Source organism: Silurus meridionalis, chromosome 4, assembly GCF_014805685.1.
Source record: "Silurus meridionalis isolate SWU-2019-XX chromosome 4, ASM1480568v1, whole genome shotgun sequence".
NCBI classification, from domain to species: domain Eukaryota; kingdom Metazoa; phylum Chordata; class Actinopteri; order Siluriformes; family Siluridae; genus Silurus; species Silurus meridionalis.
Window position 1 is genome coordinate 8,106,122 of NC_060887.1, and position 20,166 is coordinate 8,126,287.

General features: G+C 42.4%; 1 protein-coding gene across 1 annotated transcript; it reads right to left on the reverse strand.

Moving 5' to 3' along the window:
• Positions 1 to 537: 537 nt before the first annotated feature.
• On the reverse strand, positions 538 to 18,917 carry sntg1 (syntrophin, gamma 1). Its single transcript, XM_046848605.1, has 19 exons — positions 18,396 to 18,917; positions 12,763 to 12,909; positions 12,633 to 12,682; positions 10,979 to 11,113; positions 10,838 to 10,894; positions 10,702 to 10,759; positions 10,563 to 10,606; positions 9,916 to 9,957; positions 9,733 to 9,835; positions 9,566 to 9,648; positions 8,443 to 8,573; positions 8,034 to 8,163; positions 5,709 to 5,747; positions 5,183 to 5,299; positions 4,088 to 4,159; positions 3,836 to 3,988; positions 3,664 to 3,756; positions 2,396 to 2,506; positions 538 to 2,153 (listed from the first exon to the last, which is right to left on the reverse strand). The coding sequence occupies exons 3-19, from the start codon at positions 12,657 to 12,659 to the stop codon at positions 1,971 to 1,973; spliced, it is 1,578 nt and encodes a 525-aa protein (XP_046704561.1). The 5' UTR covers positions 12,660 to 12,682; positions 12,763 to 12,909; positions 18,396 to 18,917; the 3' UTR covers positions 538 to 1,970.
• Between the last annotated feature and the right edge of the window lie 1,249 nt (positions 18,918 to 20,166).

Sequence of the window (20,166 nt, forward strand, 5' to 3'; positions counted from 1 at the left end):
CAAGTCGCCGTTTGTTTCTAGCCCTGGTGCCAACCAACATTAGCAATGTCACGCAGTGACGCAACAAAACACAACAATTATGTCAACTTAAGATATAAGTATTAATAACTTACCTCAACATTCTTGCACAGGTTTGTTGTCGAGTTTTTATTAGCTGCCACGTCAGTCGCCTCGGGCAAACATTGACCAATCAGTGCGGTAGATCCCAGACTGCGGTATTGTTCCCCTTGCATTATTTGTATTTAAGTTTTTTTTACTCAGTAACGGATAGAACCTCAAATGTAGATAAGTGCAATACGTCGAACGAAACCTGCTAAAAGTTAAATCAGATTTTCAAAAACTGCTTTAAAAAGTAGACGTACACAAAAGAAGCTACTCAATTATAGTAACGCAGGTAAAAATGAATCGCTCCTTTCCAGCTCTGGAACCTAGGACCTGAGGTTCAAAGGATTCGCTCTATATTTGCGGTATCAAAAACCAGACCTGTGAGTTCTGGCAACTATTCAATGCTAAGGATTGACCACACTGGCCACAAACTAGATTTATACATCTTTATTCAAACAATCACCAGGTGGCAAAAATAAAAGGATCAGTAGAAACCTCGCCCTTCTGAAGACTCTGCGAGGCTGCGGAATATTTTCAAGCGCGAATTGTCTTCTTTGCTTTCTTTTTTCCTGGTCTTTCCCAACAACTCGGATCGAGCTAATGGGATCTCCGATAACACGCCAAGGTTTTTTCGCCGAACACGCTCCGCTTAGCGCGGGTAAACTGCTGGACTAAAGTGCACTGCAGTAGTAATAAGGTCTAGGAGGTTTGAAGTTGTTGTTTGCGAGCATCTTCGCCGGAGAAAAGAAACAAGCAAACCTACTGTGGTGAAAAATACGAAGGAAAAATAAAAACCCTTTTATGTAAACTTAACCTACGTTCACCGACATGTACACCGGCATTTCTACTAAACCTGGAAACGAAGAAACGGGCGGAAAAAACGCTTGGTGTTGAGATGAAGAACGCTACATACTCGGCCCGCTAAAAAACTCCTTATGGATTTGCTTCTTATGGTAAAGCATCATGCTCTAAATGGGAAAAAAAAACTCAACAAGAACCAGTATGTACAGATCATTGGTATAAAACTAGATTGACTTTATACAATGGGTCACGGTCCTCCCTACGGTCTGGATCTCAGGTCGTCGATATGGAATTGTTATTTGGGAGTCGTTCCAATTCTTTCTACGGTTCTTTTTTGTGTATAAAATGACTGAAAAGTACAGTGCCTTGTGCAAAGTATTCAGGGCTCGTAAACCCTCTTGGAGAAGAATATTTCTATTTACGTCGTTTGACAGATGCCCTTATGTAGAGCGACTTACAACTCAGCAGTTGAGTTGGTACAGGTGCTTGCTCAAGGGCTTGTTGGTCCTGGAATTTGATCACATGACGTCTGTTTCAAAGTCCAAAACCTTAACTGCTGAGATACCCCCCCTCTCCGAGGACAAGCTGGAAGTCCACTTCCTGTGGAAGGTAAAGTGCCATGTGATTTTAGAATAAACCGAAACGCTGCTCATCACCCTGAGAACGCCTTCCTCCACACTGAAGCATGGTGGTGGTAGCTTCATGTTGCGGAGGAGCTTTTTTTTTTGTGTGTGTGTGTGTGTCTGGGGGCGCAGGGTCAAGGGGTTGAATACTTATGCAGGACGGCACTGTGACGTTCTCCAAAAATCGCAGGTCCTCGCTTTTGTTTGTATTATCAATTGATGCTGAAGAGGGTTGCGAACATAAGGTGTATACACACACACATTCCATATTCAAAATATATCACACCTGACTTATACCAGTCTTTTCATATAAGCAGGCCCTCTGGTCTGATAAAGAATCGAGAGTGACTCTGCTGAAATTCTTCAGCAACGCAGCAGAGTGTCTATCTGTTCCTCTGTCTGTCCGTCTGTCTTATGGAATTCCGCTGCCGAAAATGTCAATCAGTTCAAGTACTTCAACCTGGAAGCTTGGCCCAGGGAGGTGACTGAAGTCAGCGTGGGCCCCGATGTAGCCGCTGCGGAATTTGGGCTGCCCACGAACATCGGATCCAGACATGCCACTTTGGCTGCGAAGAACGCATGGATGCAGTGAAGCACGGCGAACAGGTTGGAGAATTCCAGCTCCTGAACAACAAAAACTAGAATCAATTGAAATCTTCTTTGTTAGCTTGAATCAAATCCACAGATACAGCCAATCCTAACTATTTTACGGCTTGTGAGAGAAAGCGTGATTCGATTATGATTTCCAGTTAAGCCACAAGCACAAGATCCGTTAACCTTCTGGATCGATTCTAATTGAAGTACAGCGGCTGTGTAGAGAATTTTCTGATGTGCATTGGTCTGTAATTTGAATCGACGTCGGTTACCTTTGCTTCGATGAGCTTCGTGTCTGGGTTCTGGAAGAGAAACTTGATCTTACTCTTGCCATCGTCTGAGGAGCCTTTGAGCTGAGAGAACTTGTACCTCCACAGCACAACCTGCAGACACATTTAACAGACTGTTTCATGTAGAGTTAAACCCTTCTCACCCTGAAGTTGATTGTTTAACAAGAAGCTCACCTTCATGCTGAAAGCCCTCATGGTACAGTGAAGCACTACCAACAAAAACTCCTTCCAAAGTTGTACAGTGCATTCGGTCAAGTATTCAGACCCCCTTGGCTTGCTACAACTTTATGTAGCAGCCTAATACTATGCTCGTTCAAATTGAGCTGTTTCCCTTATTAATCTACACTCCCCAATCAAGAACCAAATGGTCACCCTGACTGAGCTGCAGATGCCCTGTGAGAAAAGTTCCAGAAGGACAACCATTAATGCAGCCCTGACGGAGTGGCAAGATGGAAGACTCTTCTCAGGGCAAAACCCATGGAAGCTCGCTTCCTTGGGTTTTGCACCGAGGAGAGGTCTCTGTCTAGCCACTCTACCATAATGCCCAGCTCGTTGGAGGGCTGCAGTGACTGTTATCCTTCTGGAATTTTGGTTGTGCCACACTTCTTCCATTTGAGAGTTATAGAGGCCACTGTGGTTTTAGGAATGGTGTAAAAACATCTCTGGAAAGATTGAGAGAACTGGGAGGCACCTGAGCTCATTTTAAGTGTTGTTTCAAATGAGTCTAAATACTTATGCATGTGCTATTTCAGTTTTATATATATATTGATTTGTTATATATATATTGATTGATTTTAACATCAAAAATTTTATAAACGAGCGATTAATGCAGCGCGCATTTCTGTTTCACTATTTTGATTAAATAAATTAATGTAAAAGAGGCGAAATTAAAACCTTCAATGCAACATGCATTTATTAACGACGTCCTTTCTTTACTCAGATGTAAAATAAAAAAATGTAAAAACTGATGCGCCAAGTCCAAAATCAAGCACCAAAGACTTAAAACCGAATTAAAACCGTCCGTGTGGAAACGTACAGTGGAACCTTGGATTGCGAGTAACGTGCTTTTACGAATGCTTTGCAGGACGAGCGAAACATTGTATTATAATTGAACTTGCATTACGAGCGCGGACTCGCATTGCAAACGTTGAGCATCATGCGAGCAACACGCGCTCAACTGAGACAATGGTTCTTTTAACATATACCCATTGATATCACTGGGAAGTGTTTCTAAAAACTGGCCCACTCGCCTTTGATGCCGCATCGAAGCACACGAAGCCCATGCTGAAGTCAATGGTAAGCCCCATCAGGTGGCTCTCGGTAATGCAGGCGTACGTTTTGCTCTGGAATAAAAAAAAAAACAGTTCTGACTCAAATCGCCGTGTGTCGGTGTTCTTCCGCATACGCAGGTGTGTTAACTACCTGTATTCTTTCCACCTCGAGAAAAGTGGCCATCTGGAAGGCCTTCTCCCAGAGCAGCAGGTCACTCTCCAGCTCTACGCTGAACACCGTGTCCTCGCCTGTGTCCATCTGCACGCTGAAACACTGCCGTCGCTTGTCCAGCAGCTCGCTGTCCTGAAACACATGGAGCACATAACAGGCACAACTCTTTGAAGGTAATTCAGGAAATTAGTGGTCTGAGCTTGGTTTAAAAAGATGCATTTCATGTCCCACCTTTAGGATCTTGCACATGATCTCATAGATGGTAAAGCTTTGTTCCGCCCGGGTCCAGTCCCAAGTCGTTACCTAGGACGTTTCAAAATGAGAACAGAAAAAATGCTTTTATATAATAATGTTAGCTCATAAACAGGATCAACACAACACGGCAACTTAATATTGTGCGTTACGTCACATCACAAAGGAGTTAAAAAAAAAATTTTAATAATCACATACGCTGGTCCGAAGCTTCAGGCAGCATTATTTGAACACATTTGCGACATCCACACTTTAATCAAAAATCACGTTAAAGCGCTGATAATCCTGTAGGATTCCGTAAGAGCAATTGCTGACAGTTTATGTAGATTACAGCCGATTAAATGGAGTTTAATGGACTCCCGGGTCTCAGAAAAGGTCGACGGAAGCGCAGGGGCCGTGCGGGGCGGGGAAACAGTGAGGATTCATTGTTCATAACGTAACTTGTTACAGCATAATAAGTGAATAATAACTTATATAAACTCGGACCGCTTAATAGGTGGAAAACACACCATATCCTAAGTATGAAGGTGAGAACCAACAACTAGACCCGAGGTTCCTCCCTTAAAACGATTTTTTGCCAGGGTTTTTTATTTTTCATTTATTTTTTTTGCTGGGTGTTTGTGGATTTATCTGACCTTGGTTTGATCTTCAGTAAGTTAAAAAAAAAAAAAAACCCAGCTCAGTTAGGTTGAGACCAGATGAACCATTTCATTACACAAATACACTTCGGAATCCATCCTGCTCCTTCTATCAGCATCGTCAAGAAACGCTCCCTTCCTTTATAACGGGAAAATAAACAACACCCGGCCTTTACATGGCTTATCAGTCAGGTGTCTGATTACTTTTGGGACTGTAATAATGTCCTAAAGGGCTGAAAGTCTACACTTCTGTCACGTCCTGCTGGACTTCGGTCCATCTACTGGATTTCAGCAAGACAGGGATTAAAAAATCTTGGGCACAGGGCCAAAGTGATCCACGGCAGGGGTTTTTGGAGACGCGGCCCACACTAATGGAAGTCCCTCAGGTAAACAGAAAGGTGAGGTCATTAGCAAGTGGCGATATGAAAGTGCTCACTGGAGGCGCTGAGAATTTGAAAAGGGAGGAACCCCGTAATGCCAGGAACTTCGGAGTGTACATGCGATCCTGAACCGAGTCCTGCTCCTTCTCGTCCACCCAGCCCATGTAAATAATCTGGAACACAGACAGACACATATTTGGAAACCTTAAACCTAGCTTGTCAACATGATTGTCTATGCTAATGTTTGCTTCTCCTGATTATTACTAAAAGATTAAACTATAACAAGGAAATCTGGCATTACACGGCTTCATGGTGGAGCAACACTAGCACCGATGATTAGCACGTCTCCAGAGTACTGTCATGGAGTGGACCACTCATGGGTGGATATCAAATTATATTGACGTCATGATTCCAGCTAGAGCTGCGACAGAAGCTAGGTACAAGCTAGCAAGGTTACGGGTAAAAATATTATCAATAATTAGCATTAATATTGTCTAAAAACATCATCCTAGCCTGTCATTCTGCTAAGACGAGCCTCCTACTTCCCTCTCCTCGTCCAAAAGTTACATGTAAATGCATTACCTGCTGATTCACAGGAAAGTTTCTGTTAATCTTCTTCACCTGCAAGCAAGAACACACATTTTCAACATTAGTCCAGCATTACCCAGGTGCCTTAATTTCTTCTCAAAACTCAAATTACAGATTTGGTCCTAGCGCAAGATTTTTCACACTTTATTTCACATGTAAGTGATGAGATCGAGGTGCTAGTAGATCAAAAATTCAGTGCATTTGTTCTGGATATTTTATTCGTTTCTGAAATCACTCTGATTTCATACTGAGGCCTTCAGCAGTGTCTCTCCTGAGTCAATCTTCTTCTAAACTAAACGTTTAGAGACTAGCTTTGTTTACAAGAAAGTACTTTATTTATCTGTATTTACAAACTATCACTTTCAAAACAGTCCCTCTGCACAGCAATACAGCGCTCCCAGCATTCCTGCCACTTCTGGAACATGTCCTGGAAGTCTTCTTTTCTAAGTTTGCCAAGCATCTTCAGATTCATGCTAAATCTCCGCAACGGTGTCCAAACGACGACCTTTGAGCTGGATCTTCATCTTCGAGAAGAGGGCGAAGACTGCAGGGGCCAATTCTGGTGAGGCGGGTGGGTGTGGAAGTGATATCACGTGGATTGTTCTCCGACGATCATCATGCGCAATTTTCCAAATGGTTTCGATATTTTCCAGGCTTGTTAAAGATCTTCCTGAACTCTCATGATAATCTTCCGCTTTTGAAGCATGCGTGCCACTCGAAACACCTCGATTGACTCGTTGCAGCATGGCCGTATGTCAAACGTCTCTGTGGAAGATCCGAGCAGTTTCACTCAGGATTTTCACGTTACCCCTTTGTTTTCACTTGCCGTCTATGATGAAATTGAAGGTTGTGGTAACGCACGTCATCAGAATAGCTCCAGTTAGTCTCGAATTTTTTTAATACTATGTCGTACCTGTACTCCAGTATCGATGGTTTGTATATCTGTGGTGCCATGATTATGATATTAAGTGGTGGACTGGTTCAAGTATGGACACCACTGAAAGCCTAGGGGTGAAATGCTTATGTTGACCTTTACTACAATCTAAAACCTTGAGATAGAGATTTTCATCATCTTTTCATGGTTTCCATTGTGTGTTTGAAGCTGACTGACCTACAGTTTACAGTTCTGTTGTATTCTGTACCCCTGAATAACTCCTGAGATCGATTGAATCTGTGCAGCGGCTAGGTTTAATTATTAGACACGATTTGCACATCGGTTTTCCCAAAGTGACCTTTGCAATATCTCACCCCAATTATCCAGGGACCTAGATAACGGCCCTTTCTTGAAAACAGATCGCCAGAGTTTCCGTCACATGCCACAAGGCTTCACTTATCAGTTTTTGGCTTTGGAACTTTTATTCAACCAGCTGCTCATTGTACGTTAGGAAATCACCTCGGCGTCTGTGTTTAGTGTGATATTTTCTTGGAACTTTGATTTGATTGACAGTTACCTTGGGGGGGATTTACCTCACAACTACAGCATCCGTACAGAACTTAGGTTACTGGCTAGCAAGGGTTTCTCTGGGTTCTCTGGTTTCCTTTGTCCACCCAAAAAACATGGCATTAGGTAGGTGGCCTGGCTAACCACCCTTATGTTTCATGGACAAATAACCCAGATGTATTCCTACCTCCTACCTTGTTGGTATTAGACAGGGTTGTTTGAGAATCGCAGAAACTGCTGATCTACTGAGATTTTCATGCATAACCCAGAATGGTGAGGAAAACGTCCAGCGAATAGCAGTTCTATGGTTTGGAATAGCCTTCTTGTTGAGAGACATCTGTGGAAAATCAAATCTTCACCTGCCCATTATGAGGGAGTCTAAGCCTACTTTAGTGCCAGATTCTTGTTCTTGTCTGACAGCAGTAGTGTTTCAAAGGGGTGGAAAATATAACAGAAATGGCACAGGTGAATGTTAGGTATTTTTTCTCGGCACTTCTGAACAAGACCTGACTGTTGGCCAAGCGTGTTACACCACCTCAATTAATTTCAGGCTTATTTGAGTGTGAAACTAATCATTTTAGCAAACACCGAGCCAACAAGATCATAAAAATCTGTTGCTCTAAACTGTGTTGGAACCGTGCCACAAAAGTGTGCAGCAGCATCAGCGCTTTCCCAACGCTCTAATGGACTTGGCAGCACGGTCGACATTGCGTGGAGTAACGCATTACCTACAAATGGGATTTTGCGTAAATTGTGGAAATAAAGAGTGACAGCAGTTGATGTTGTTGATGTTACTTTTCCGCTAACGTTTTTCTCCCCCGAGTTCCCTGAGAAACTCGAGACGTTGTGTATTAAAGAGAAGCTGCTGAGATACCTACATTGTGCTTTGTGAGAGCAGATATATTGGATGCTATTGCTTGAAGCCAGTCGGTGCATTCTTCAGCACTAGGACACTGAATGATTCCGCTGCAGACCCCGTCTACGGCGATGACCTGAAACGCATTTTCCCTGAGGAGATACCAGAAATGCAGACAAAGAAAGTCAACCAAACGTAGCCTTTACTGTCAAATCAAATGGCAGCACTTTTAAATGATCCCGAAAGCTTGAATTGAAGTCGAGTTGTAACGGAATTGCGTGTCTGGTTGTGTTTTGACGACGGAGGTCCCACGCTCCCCTTGAGGGAACCACATTAAAGTTATGAAATCAATAGAGCATGAAGCTCACAAACAAAGTGCCAAAGGTGAACACACGCAGAAGTCTTATGGAATTTTTTACTGATTTGCTCACCTGCAGATATCAGAGCCAGGGATGTACTTTGAAAGACGAGCATGGAGGAGAGGGATGAGGCGTAGATCCACCCATCGCTTCTCCCAGCGCAGTGCCGGGGACATGGGCCAAGACGAGCAAGACAACGTGTCCTGATTGGATGAAAGAGAAAAGTTTTTTTGTATGGTCATTGAACTGGAGTGATTAAAAAGCAAATTGAAGAGTGTCCAGATGCTGCTCAATTTAAAGAACGTAATTAGAATAGGAAAAGTGATACGATTAACTACATATTTATACTGAGTTTTTATTGAAATTTGCTTGCTTGCTTTGGGGTACTTGGCTGTTATTTTGCTTCACACCCTTCTTTCCATTTCATTGCAAACCAACTCGATGGGGTTTAAGTCTGGAGACTGTGCTGGCTATCGCATGGTTTGAAGCCTATCATATTCTTATTTAGTTCTAAGGTAATTCTGGAACAGCCTAGAGTTGTGTTGCTTTAGGATGAACCCCTAAACAACTAGGCTTATACCAGAGGGTGTTGCATGGCGCTGCATTATGAGAGGTGGCATCACTAGCTTTGTAACAAGCCAAAAGCTGTCAGCACACCCTACTCGCCAGATTTGGCTTTTGCAGACTTCTCCTTCTTCCCCAAGCTGAATATCACGCTTCGAAAAGAAGACTTCCAGAGGTGTCAGGAATGCTGGGAGAGCTGTATTGCTGTGCAAGGGGACTACTTTGATATTATATATGATAAAATCTACTATTTTAACTATATTACATTATATATGAGAAAAACCTATATGTATTCTCATGAGTACAGGTGCTCATGTAAACTGCACTCAAGCAGTGTTTTTTGCAGTTTGAACCTGTTTCCAGGTGGCTGCTAGGGTGATCCAAATGGTTGCTGGGGTGTGTTGGGGAAGGTGAAGGTTAGCAGGTCATCTAACACATCCAGCTGCTCATACTACATCACAAGGCAGCTAAATAAACACGAAGGACAGCGATCTGTGCCCTCTTTTTGTTCTTCGTCATACATGATCCTATGGCCAATTTGCCGTTAGACCCCCAGCGATGGGGCAAACGATTTTGTGTTGAGCCACTCAGGATCCCGAGAGTTTGTTGATCTTAACGCTATATTATGCACCGTGTTGTTCGGGTGATAGTTCAGATGGAGGCCACTGTCACACAGCGGAGATGATGTCCCACTGCTGTGGTCACTCGGTACACCTGAAGGAGAAAATACATATGGTGTAAGAAGTTTAACGTGCGACAAATGGTAATGATTGTGGTGAAGTAAAAAATAAATCTTACATGTGCAGTCTTCACAGAGCGACAGCTTTAAAAAGGCAGGCGTCCTTTTCAGAAAAGACACGGTCAGAGTTACTTCTTCCCCCGCATTCCGTAGCACCTGAACCTGAAGAGGAGAACAGGTATCTGTGGTGACCTTATTTGTAGCACCAGAATTGCTTGGTGAATTATTAAAGGTACACTTACAACTTCTTCATGCCGATAACTTCTGACGTTGATCCCGTTTATCTAAAGATGATGCATCGTTAGTTAGAGTAAAGGCAAGGATTGAAATATTCCGTATTTCTAGGTCCACTTCCTTTTATTGGAGAACACTATCCTGTTTGACAGTTTAGGACCAGAAGTAAAGGGGCATTATGCTGTCACTTATACATTACAGAACAATGAATTTTTTTCTTGCATATCCCAGCGATATTAGGATGCTGGGGAGCACAAGGTCAGCCATGATACCCCTGGAGCACAGAGGGTTAACGGCCTTGCTCAAGGGCCTAACAGTGGCAGCAGCAGCTAGGGCTTGAACCCCTGACCTTCCAATCAGTATCCCAGAGCAATAACCACTGAGCTACAATACCACTTTTGGCATATCCCAGCTTCTCCGGTATGGCACCCCTGGAGCAGATAGGGTTCAGTGACTTCTTGGCAGTTCTGGGGCTTAAACCCCCAACCTTATGCTCAGAAACCCTTAACAACTGAACCACTACTGCTTCTGTGGTAGCTATATATGGTTGAAATGACAATAAAAGCTTCTTGACTTGACTTCTCTCACCATCATCATAGTGCTGATGACTAGGTGGTCAATGTGACCAAGCTCAAGCCTTGAGCAAAATACTCACCTGGAGAATTCCATCTCCTATGAACAGAAGACCCGAGAGTTCGGCTGTTGGATACAAGAAGATCAAATGGAAGTTAAACCGGAAAACAGCAAAACCCACAAACAGACACTTTCCAACACTGAAGGCAGAAGCAACTCACCCTTCTGCTCTTTTGATATTTTCGAAATCACGATCGGGATCTTGTGTTCCGCGCCGCCCTGTGGAAGAGTCTCACAGTTATTTCTCACCAGGTCATAGCTGAGGTGATGTACAAACTATATATGTGTGCAAATTACCTTTATACTTAACCCAAATCCCCCAATCGTCTGCCGTCGTATTGTTACAGTCCTTTCCTACAAGAAATCCTGAGTATAAGTATCAGTATGATTTCCCAAATACAACCAGTAAACAATCATCAAAATCTCTGCGGAACCTACGCTGGAGTAGAACGGTTCCCCAGAGACGCAAATGACGTCTTGCTCTTGTATGGTTAGAATGTCTTTGGACAAGTGAAGTCGGATGTTGAAGGGCTCTTCGTTACCATCTTGCAGTAGAAAAATCCCCGTCTTTGTCTGCGAGCAGAAGGAACACGAAGACATCTGTCATTTTCACGACTAATTAAAGCCACGAAATTCTCAACTGTTCCAAGGCAAACATATGTTCATGTTTCTGATTTCGATCTTCTACAGTTCTTTATTCTATCAATGTTTTAAAAAGTACAATTTGTTTCGAATGAGATGAAATGTTTCAGATCCAGCAGGCTTTAGCTAGTCATTGAAATGCTGCAATGTTACCTGCTAACATAGCTATGCTATTTACTAAGCCTTTGCTAAACATAAAAAGTTTTGTTGTCATGTTGGTTGTTATGTTGCTATGGATGACATGTGGGGGACAACGTGACATGAAAGCTTTGTTCTGAGTTTTTGCTTGTTTCAGTTAAGTATCACTTTTTGTTCATCACTTATTTAAATGCAGCTCAGAAGAAGGTGTTTAGGAAGCGTCTCTCCTTCCATTCCCCCTCCACCTCTATATTGTATCTAGGGTTAGATTTAGGTTTAGGGATTAGGGATTAGGTTTTAGATTTAGGAATAGGGTTTAAATTTAGGGTTAAGGTTTAGGGTTACGGGTTAGGGTGTAGATTTAGGGATAGGGTTTAGATATGGGTTTGGGTTCAGATTTAGGGTTTATGTTTTGGTTTAGGGTTAAGGATTAGGGTTGGGGTTCAGATTTAGGGTTGGGGTAGGGTCACTGGGTTAATGATTAGGGTTAGGATTTTGATTTGGGATTAGGAGTTAGGTATAGGTTTAGAGGTTAAGAGTTTAGATTTAGGGTTAGGAGTTAGGGTTTAGATTCAGGGTTAGGAGTTAAAGATTAGATTTAAGGTTTCAGGTTAGGTTTTAGATTTAGGAATGGGGTTTAAATTCACGGTTAAGGTTTAGGGCTACGGGTTAGGGTGTAGATTTAGGGATAGGGTTTAGATATAGGGTTTTTAGCAGTGATTTAGAGTTTACCTTTTGGTTTAGGGTTAAGGATTAAGGTTTGGGTTAGGATTCAGATTCAGGGTTTGGGGTAGGGTCACTGATTTGGGTTAATGATTAGGGATTAGGAGTTAGGAAAAGGTTTAGAGATTAAGAGTTTAGATTTATAGTTAGGGGTTAGTTTTCAGATTTAGGGTTAGGAGTTAGGGTTTAGATTCAAGGTTTCAGGTTAGGTTTTAGATTTAGGGATACGGTATAAGATTTAGGGTTAGGGTTTAAATTTAGCATTAGGGGTTTAGGATTTAGAATTAGGATTAGAATTTAGAATTAGGTTTAAGGTTGGGATTAGAGTTTAGTCTTAGGGTTTTAGTATTAGGGTCATAGGTTAGGATTAGCATTGTAGGCTGTGTGAACTTCCTGCACACCATCTGATACACATTTAGGATTTGGACATCTGTGCACTTTCTGTCATTTTGCCTCTGTAAACCACCACAACAGGCGCAAAAGTAATTGGACAACCTAACAATTATAAAAATAATTTTTAATACATAAATGCAATTTCCTCAGCATATTACTTTCCTGAGTAAACATTATAAACAGAAGAATCTGTTACCTCTTCTTTCGAAGTCTTGAAATCCATGTGCCAATGTCTGGGGGAATACACTTAAGAGAAAATGGAACGAAATAAATGACTGTCCCGATGCCTCAGAAAGTCAATGGAATGGAAGACGGTTCGGATTTACCTCCACAGAAGAATCCACAGCACGGTGAGCATGGATATTAATCCATTAGGAATATCGTGATGTGTGAGGAGTCACATAATGTGAGCTTTGCCGATCCCGTTTGGCTGAAGATGATCTTTCACATGTCTCTCAGCCTTCCGGACAACTCTGGAGACACAAGAAAAGCTTGTTGAACATTTCCAGAATCCTTGGCACATTTGCAACATCCTGGGATTGGAACTAGAATTAGATCTGGGATCTGCTGGGGCATAAAAAAAGTTCATAAACATTTACATAAACACAGAGTTCCCACATCTAGACCAGGTTTGGGAGCGTTTTATAAAGCTGCTGGTCTTGAAGATTGCCTGAACTACAAGTATCAAGAGGTGTATCAGGTTCCCAGGTCTATCCTGAGGATATCCTGAGTAGTTTTTTAACAAGAAAGCTTCTAAAAGAAGGACAAGAAGGAAGTGAAACCCAGAACCAACAGAAAAACCTGGTCTTCCCTTACATGGCCAGAAGATTTTTGGCAAGCACCACATACAAGTTCACTTTAAACCCACCAACACACTGAGACAGAGACTTGCCCACCCCAAAACACAAAAAGAGCTATGTCCATTGCAGGCAAGAATGTACATTGGAGATACAAAACAACCACTACATTGGAGGATCTACCAACACAGAAGAAGCAACAACCCAGGACCAGAACCAGCCTTGTACCTTCAAAGTAGGTCCACATCTTGGACAGAAAAGACTAGGCCATCTTTGTCAGGGTAAAAAATCCTTCTCTCAACAGAGATGGAGGTCTTAGACGCACTATTCATTCATCCACCAGGAAAGTCACAGCTAAGGACTCCCCCATCCACTCACACATTCGCTGATCGTTACCCCCTCCAAATTACTATCTGTCTCTGGGCTAGTAACATTCTAAAGATTCCACTTTCCCCTGTCCCTTAAAGAGGCTATCCAAGGAACGGGTATTCTTGACCTTTTTGTGAAATCCGGACAACTTCCCTCAGACTAGAAGAAGCTGCTCAGATGAGTAGTGAAACTCCTTCCAAGTCCAGAGCTGAAGTTATATGTGTTGAGTTATGCATGCTGTTCCATTTGTCCACATATGGATGAATGGATGGTTGGCTGAATCTGATTAAATGTGTTTCCATGGTGCGCGGACTTGACCCGGCATCCCAATATAATAAAGAATAGGCTCAGAAAACATCGCGTCTACCAGGATATTAAAAACTCCCCCAAAGCAAATGGCAGATTTGATAAAGACTTCAGTCTGTCCCAGATGTTGAGATGATTCAGACAACCACAGCTGCATAAGTAACGAACGATCCATTTTCTGAGACTCTGGAACAGAGCTCGACACTGTGTTTAACAACTGTTCATTAATATTCATAGCAGTACCGCTATGCATATTTATATGCAATCACACGTGACATGGGGCTTGTTTTAAAGCCGCGTTATGTTTAAATAAATAATATATAAACAATCACTTGAAACGATAAAAATATGTCGTCATGGGCATCTAAATGGTTAAAATGATCTCACTGAGACCTAGCTTCGGTCATGGCTACAGGCTGTAACCATGGTAACCTCAAAAAGAATAATGAGTGAGTATCACTGCATCATTGATGGCAGTGGGGGCTCAATGGTTAAGGCTCTGTATTTCTGATTGGAAGGATAGGGTTTGAGTCCCAGCACTGCCAATCTACCACTGTTGGGCCCTTGAACAAGGCCCTTAACCCTTTATTGTCCAGGGGTGATGCATCAACTTTGCGCTCTGACCACATCTTCCTAATAATCTGGGATAAGCGAAGTAAAACTGTTTCACAAAAAGCATCATTGGTTTTAGCATTTCAGAGCTAGCAAAGTGACATTTGTAAGTATTCGCATTTTTCAGGCCATTCTTCTGAAAGACTGAAAAGCGGATTACTGAGAATTTTGAGGAAATCAATCCTCTTGGTGCGAGAGTGCTGGAATCATTACTGGCACATTATTAAGAGTTGAGTTTTCACTGATGAGTTTCACAACCCGGCAAAATGTTTTTTTTTCTTGTAAACTGTTTAAAGGAGTTGAAAAACGCTCATGTTACGTCTGGCGTATCGAACGTTCCCCGTGCGGTATAATAAGCAAGGCTCTGATGGATTTTCTTTACATGATCGTATACTGTAAAATCTATATTATATAAATTAACGCAATGCAATGCAATTCGGGTTGATTTGTGGAGCGCTGTCCCAAAGCAGCTTCATGGAGATGAGCAAGCTAGTGGCAAGAAAAACCTCCTAAAATAGTATAAGAAAGAAACCTTGAGAGGAACCAGACTTTAAAGGAAACCTGTCCCCATCCTCATGTTTATGCTATAACGCCATCTCAGTGTGAATGGAAGGCCAAAACGGAGGAAAATATGTTCTTTTAAACAAAAAATTATCAGTGTGGACATGGCCTTAGTTCAGGAAGTTGCTCCAGTGCCATTGACCTCCAGTTAATAAAGGATCCCAACCGTCTACCTGCTGCTTTGTTTAGAACTGGTTACCTAGTTCCACACATGGCTTAGAGTTATTAATGCTTTGACCTTTGCACTCTTTTACCTTTAGTTATTCTAACCTTCTTTTGGTTCCATGTAGAAAAAAGAATAAATCTTTATTTGACACATTTACACACTATAGCTATATTTGGAACAGAGTCGCCACTGCTGCCTATGGGAATATTGAAATGTATGTACAGTGCATCCGGGAAAAGTATTCACAGCGCTTCAGCCTTATTTAAAAAAAGATTAAGTTCATTATTTTCCTTAAAATTCTACAAACAATACTCCATAACAACGTGAAAGAAGTTTGTTTGAAATCTTTGCAAATTTATTAAAAATGTAAGTAACGTGCTCAATACTTTGTTGAAGCTCCTTTGTCACTAATTCCAGCCCCTAGTCTTTTTGAGTTTGATGCTACAAGCTTGGCACACCTATTTTCAGGCTCAGTTTGGCCGGGTGGCTCTCTCTAGGAGTCCTGGTGGTTCCAACCTTCTTCCATTTATCGATGATGGAGGCCACTGTGCTCATTAGGACCTTCAATTCTGCAGAAATTTGGCTGTCCCCTTCCCCAGATCTGCGCCTCGATACAATCCCTTCTCAGAGGTCTACACACAATTCCTTGGACTTCATGGCTTGGTTTTGTGCTCTTGTCCAACAAACTAAATTTACCACAAGTGGACTCCAATTAAGTTGTAGAAACATCTCAAAGATGATCAGTGGAACCGGGGTGCACCTGAACTGAATTTCGAGTGTCAGGGCGCCTGAACAAATAATCCAGAAACAGTTTACCCACCCCTTTATTATTCTAGCGGTGGATTAATAAAACAAGTAGAGACCCCCAAAAGAAACAAGAGGCACGGTAATGAAAACCAGACCGATATTTGATATTGGACTGCCGGCCGCTTACCAGCAAACGCGCTCGACTCCCAGTGGTAACGGAGGGAAAAATTAAAAACGCAATAAATTTTGTTGACAAGAGAATTAACTGGTGCTTATTAGGAAACATAATAAGATACAGTGAGGCGGGTGTGGGCCTGTCTTTGATGAGTATTGTTATGAATATTTATACAGAACCCTGTGTGTGTGTATGTGTGTTGGTCCAAGCGAAATGAGAAAGCATACATTACCAGTCACTTTGGCCCCAAATATCTATAAAACACCCACAGGGGGGGTGTCAGTGATAAAACGTTCTTAGGAAATAAAAAGAGAAACACAATCATCTAGAGGACACGTATTAAGAGTTTTACACAACACCATTATCTGGATCTGGAATCGGACCCAAAGTAGATGTAACCTGAACTGATAAATCCCCCTACCAGTAATTCTGGCTCTGTTTCTCAACCTCAGCTACATTTACTCGAGATCTACTCGGTTTTACGAAAATACTCTGCTTTACTGTGAGAAATCTAGAATACACTAGACCTAGAATGTGTGAAAGTGTTACAGTATAGATAATGTGTATTGTAGATGATGTACATCTATATAATAATTTTATCTACAATTGACTTTTATCTACAATATGTTTTCATTTTCAATATACTATCAAAATATAATGGATACTTCTACTTCTTCTTCTTTCGGCTGCTTCAATTAGGGGGCGCCACAGCGAATCATCTGTCTCCATACTACGCTGTCCTCTACATCTGCCTCTTTCACACCAACTAACTGCATGTCTTCATTCACCACATCCATGAACCTCCTTTTTTAACCTTCCTCTTTTCCTCCTTTCTGGTGGCAAAAATCCTCAGCATTCTCCTATTGATATACCCCATGTCCCTCCTCTGCACATGTCCAAGCCTTCCGGCCTTCCTCACATTGTCCCCAAAACATCCTACATGCAAGGTCCCTCTAATAAACTTGTTTCTAATCCTGTCCATCGTCGTCTCAAAAACCTCAACATCTTCAGCTCCACCTCCTGTCTTTTACTCAATGCCACTGTCACTAAAACATACAACATCTCAGGTCTCACCACAGTCCTATAAACTTTCCCTTTCACTCTCACAGATACTCTTCTATCACAAATCACTCCTGCTATCACTCTTCTCCACCCACTCCACCCTGCCTGCACTCTTTTCTTTCAAGGACATAAATTACAATCCACCTACAGTATAGCAAGATTTACATTTTCCGTTTACAAATATTCCACGTTTTTTTTCCACAGTCGATGACAAGAAACATAGTTTTTCCGGTGAAAACTTTTATCTAAGAAGTCAGAAGGCAGATTTGATTTATTCTCTGGAACGTTGGAGCTGTTTGTCTGAAACTGAGCCAGGACCATTGACCGATTCGCAAACACTCGTCGTGGTATAAAGTAATTAGATATTGACCACTTTTAGTCATACTGCATTCTTTTGGACTCGATCCTGTTAAAAAGCCACACCATCTGCCCAATCAGATAATGTGTGTGTGTGTGTGTGTGTGTGTGTGTGTGTGTGTGTGAAAACACATATTCAGCCCTTCAGTTTATGAACACTCCTTCCTGTCTGTTTTTCTTAATCAATGTGTTTTTGTATCTGTGTGTACGTATAAATACATGTACGAGTTCCCAGACGACCCGAGAGCTTTAGGAACTTTCCGAACTTTTCCGACAGAAAAGAAATGAGAAGAATGATAAAAGGATGTCAAGTCAATAGCAATAATTCTTTATGAAGCATGATTTATGTTTACATATTTGACCTACAACCTCTTTTTGTTAGGGTAGACATCGAACGCATGCCGGTCCCCAGAAGTGAAGGAACGAATGCCACTAAAAAGTTCCAGTGGCATTTATTTATTGTCCTTTTTTTAGTACCTGCATCCTTTTTTTTTTCCTTCTTTCACACAGATTTGATTGACAGCATGACTAATCCTCTCTCGGTCTCTTTGCACTGCTCTCTTTGGCCATAACCCCCTCCCACCCCGCACAATCCATTACACACACACACACACACACACACACACACACACACACACACACACATTACGCACGCACACGCAAACCAAAAGGGTTTTCTCCTCCTTCTCTTTCTGTACCATGGGTGTATGGAAGCTGCGCGTGCATGTGTCTCCGTGCACAAATCGCAGATTGATAACACACACACACACACACACACACGCGCGCGCGCACACAGGCAATGCTTACCAATTCGGTTAACAGGTGCTAATTTGGTTCCTTCGATCCCTCTTCGTTGGCTCGTCTCAGCCCATGACACACACACACACACACACGCACGCACGCACGCACACGGAGGAGATGCACGCGGACACTACGGCACGGTCCAATCCGCAATGACGCACCGAAATCCTCAGACATTCTCCATCACGAGGCTACACGGAAGCGCGTGGTCTGCGTCTCATCCGTGGACACAGTGGACATTAACGGGCCGGTAGCGGTTGTTGTGATCCCCCCCTCTCACCCCCCCTCTCCCCAACGCAACATCGGACAGCATTCTCCGCAGTGATGCGCGCGCGCGTCCTCTACCCCCACCACATCAGGAGGAGGAGCAGGAGAAGGTTCGTGTCCTCGCCGTCCTTCTCTCTAGATGTTCAGGGGACAATCTCTCGCGGTTTGCGCGCCGAGAACGAGACGCGTTCGCTGCTGCTCCCGATTGCGGAAGCAGAGCTACGCACGCACACACGCACGCGCGGGGCGCACGCACGCCGACACGCACACACGCGCGCGCGCGCTCGGTCCCAAATCTCTGTGCAATATATATATATATATATATATATATATATATATATATATATATATATATATATATATATATATATTTTTACATTAATGGCGAAATTTAGCAACGAAAACCCATCCTTGCTAAACATAAAGTGCAGAGGGCGAACCTTCTCCAGCTTCTCCTTCTCCAGCTTCTCCTACTGGAGACGTATTCAAGCCAAGTGTGCAGTGGTTCGAGTCAAATATCTAGGAACTGGAGTTGGACCTGATCCATATCCTCCTACTTGAGACAAAGTCGAATGGATTGTCCAGATGTGGACCCAACTTCCAGGAGATGGAGTCGGACCTGATCCATATCCTCCTACCTGAAAATCTCCAGTGGTGGAGCCAACATCCAGAAGGTGGAGTCAGACCTGATCCATATCCTCTTACCTGAGATGTAGTCAATTAAAATGGCCTGGATTTTTTTTTTTTTATGGATTATAAATTTTACAAGCCTCAATAATCAATATTCTAATAACACAAAATGAAGACGGGTTAGAAAAAAAATTATTTATTCATTTTTATAACCATGGGGAAAAAAAGTCTTTGTAGGAAAAGTTCCTTTGAATGTTTTCTCCCCCAAAAAAATCAGCATTATTCAATAAATCCATCCTGTCTTCTCCTTGCTGCATCAATAATTCCTGTATATCATATATCTGGCAACATATCACACTCTATAAAGGCTGTGAGATCAGAACAGTGTTTCCAAGGACCGAGGCTCTATGAAGGCAATGACATCAGAACAGTGTTTCCGAGGACCGAGGCTCTATAAACCGGAACTGGAAACTCCTTCCTGAAACTCAAACACACCATATTAACAAATCCTTACGTTTTTGGTTTGTTTAAGATTCAAGTCTCAAGCGCCGGCTACAAGAACCTACACAATTTGAAGGATGTTCCACCAGATTCTCGTATTGTTCTACATGACATGAGTCACCATCTGACTCAGAGTTTCACACATTCACAGGGAATATGGAGGAAGTCACTGTCTCACTTCTGTCTCACTGACTGTCTCACTGTTTCCTAGTTTGGGCATCTCTGGGTTGAAGCATCAAAGAAGGACAGAAGGGTGTAGAAAGATGAAGAAGATCTGTGGTGGAATATGAATTCTCTGAATATTCATGAGTTGCAGCAGACATAATGTCCAGTCATTAAAAGTAACAATTAATGGCTAAAATAAAAAACAGCAAATGAG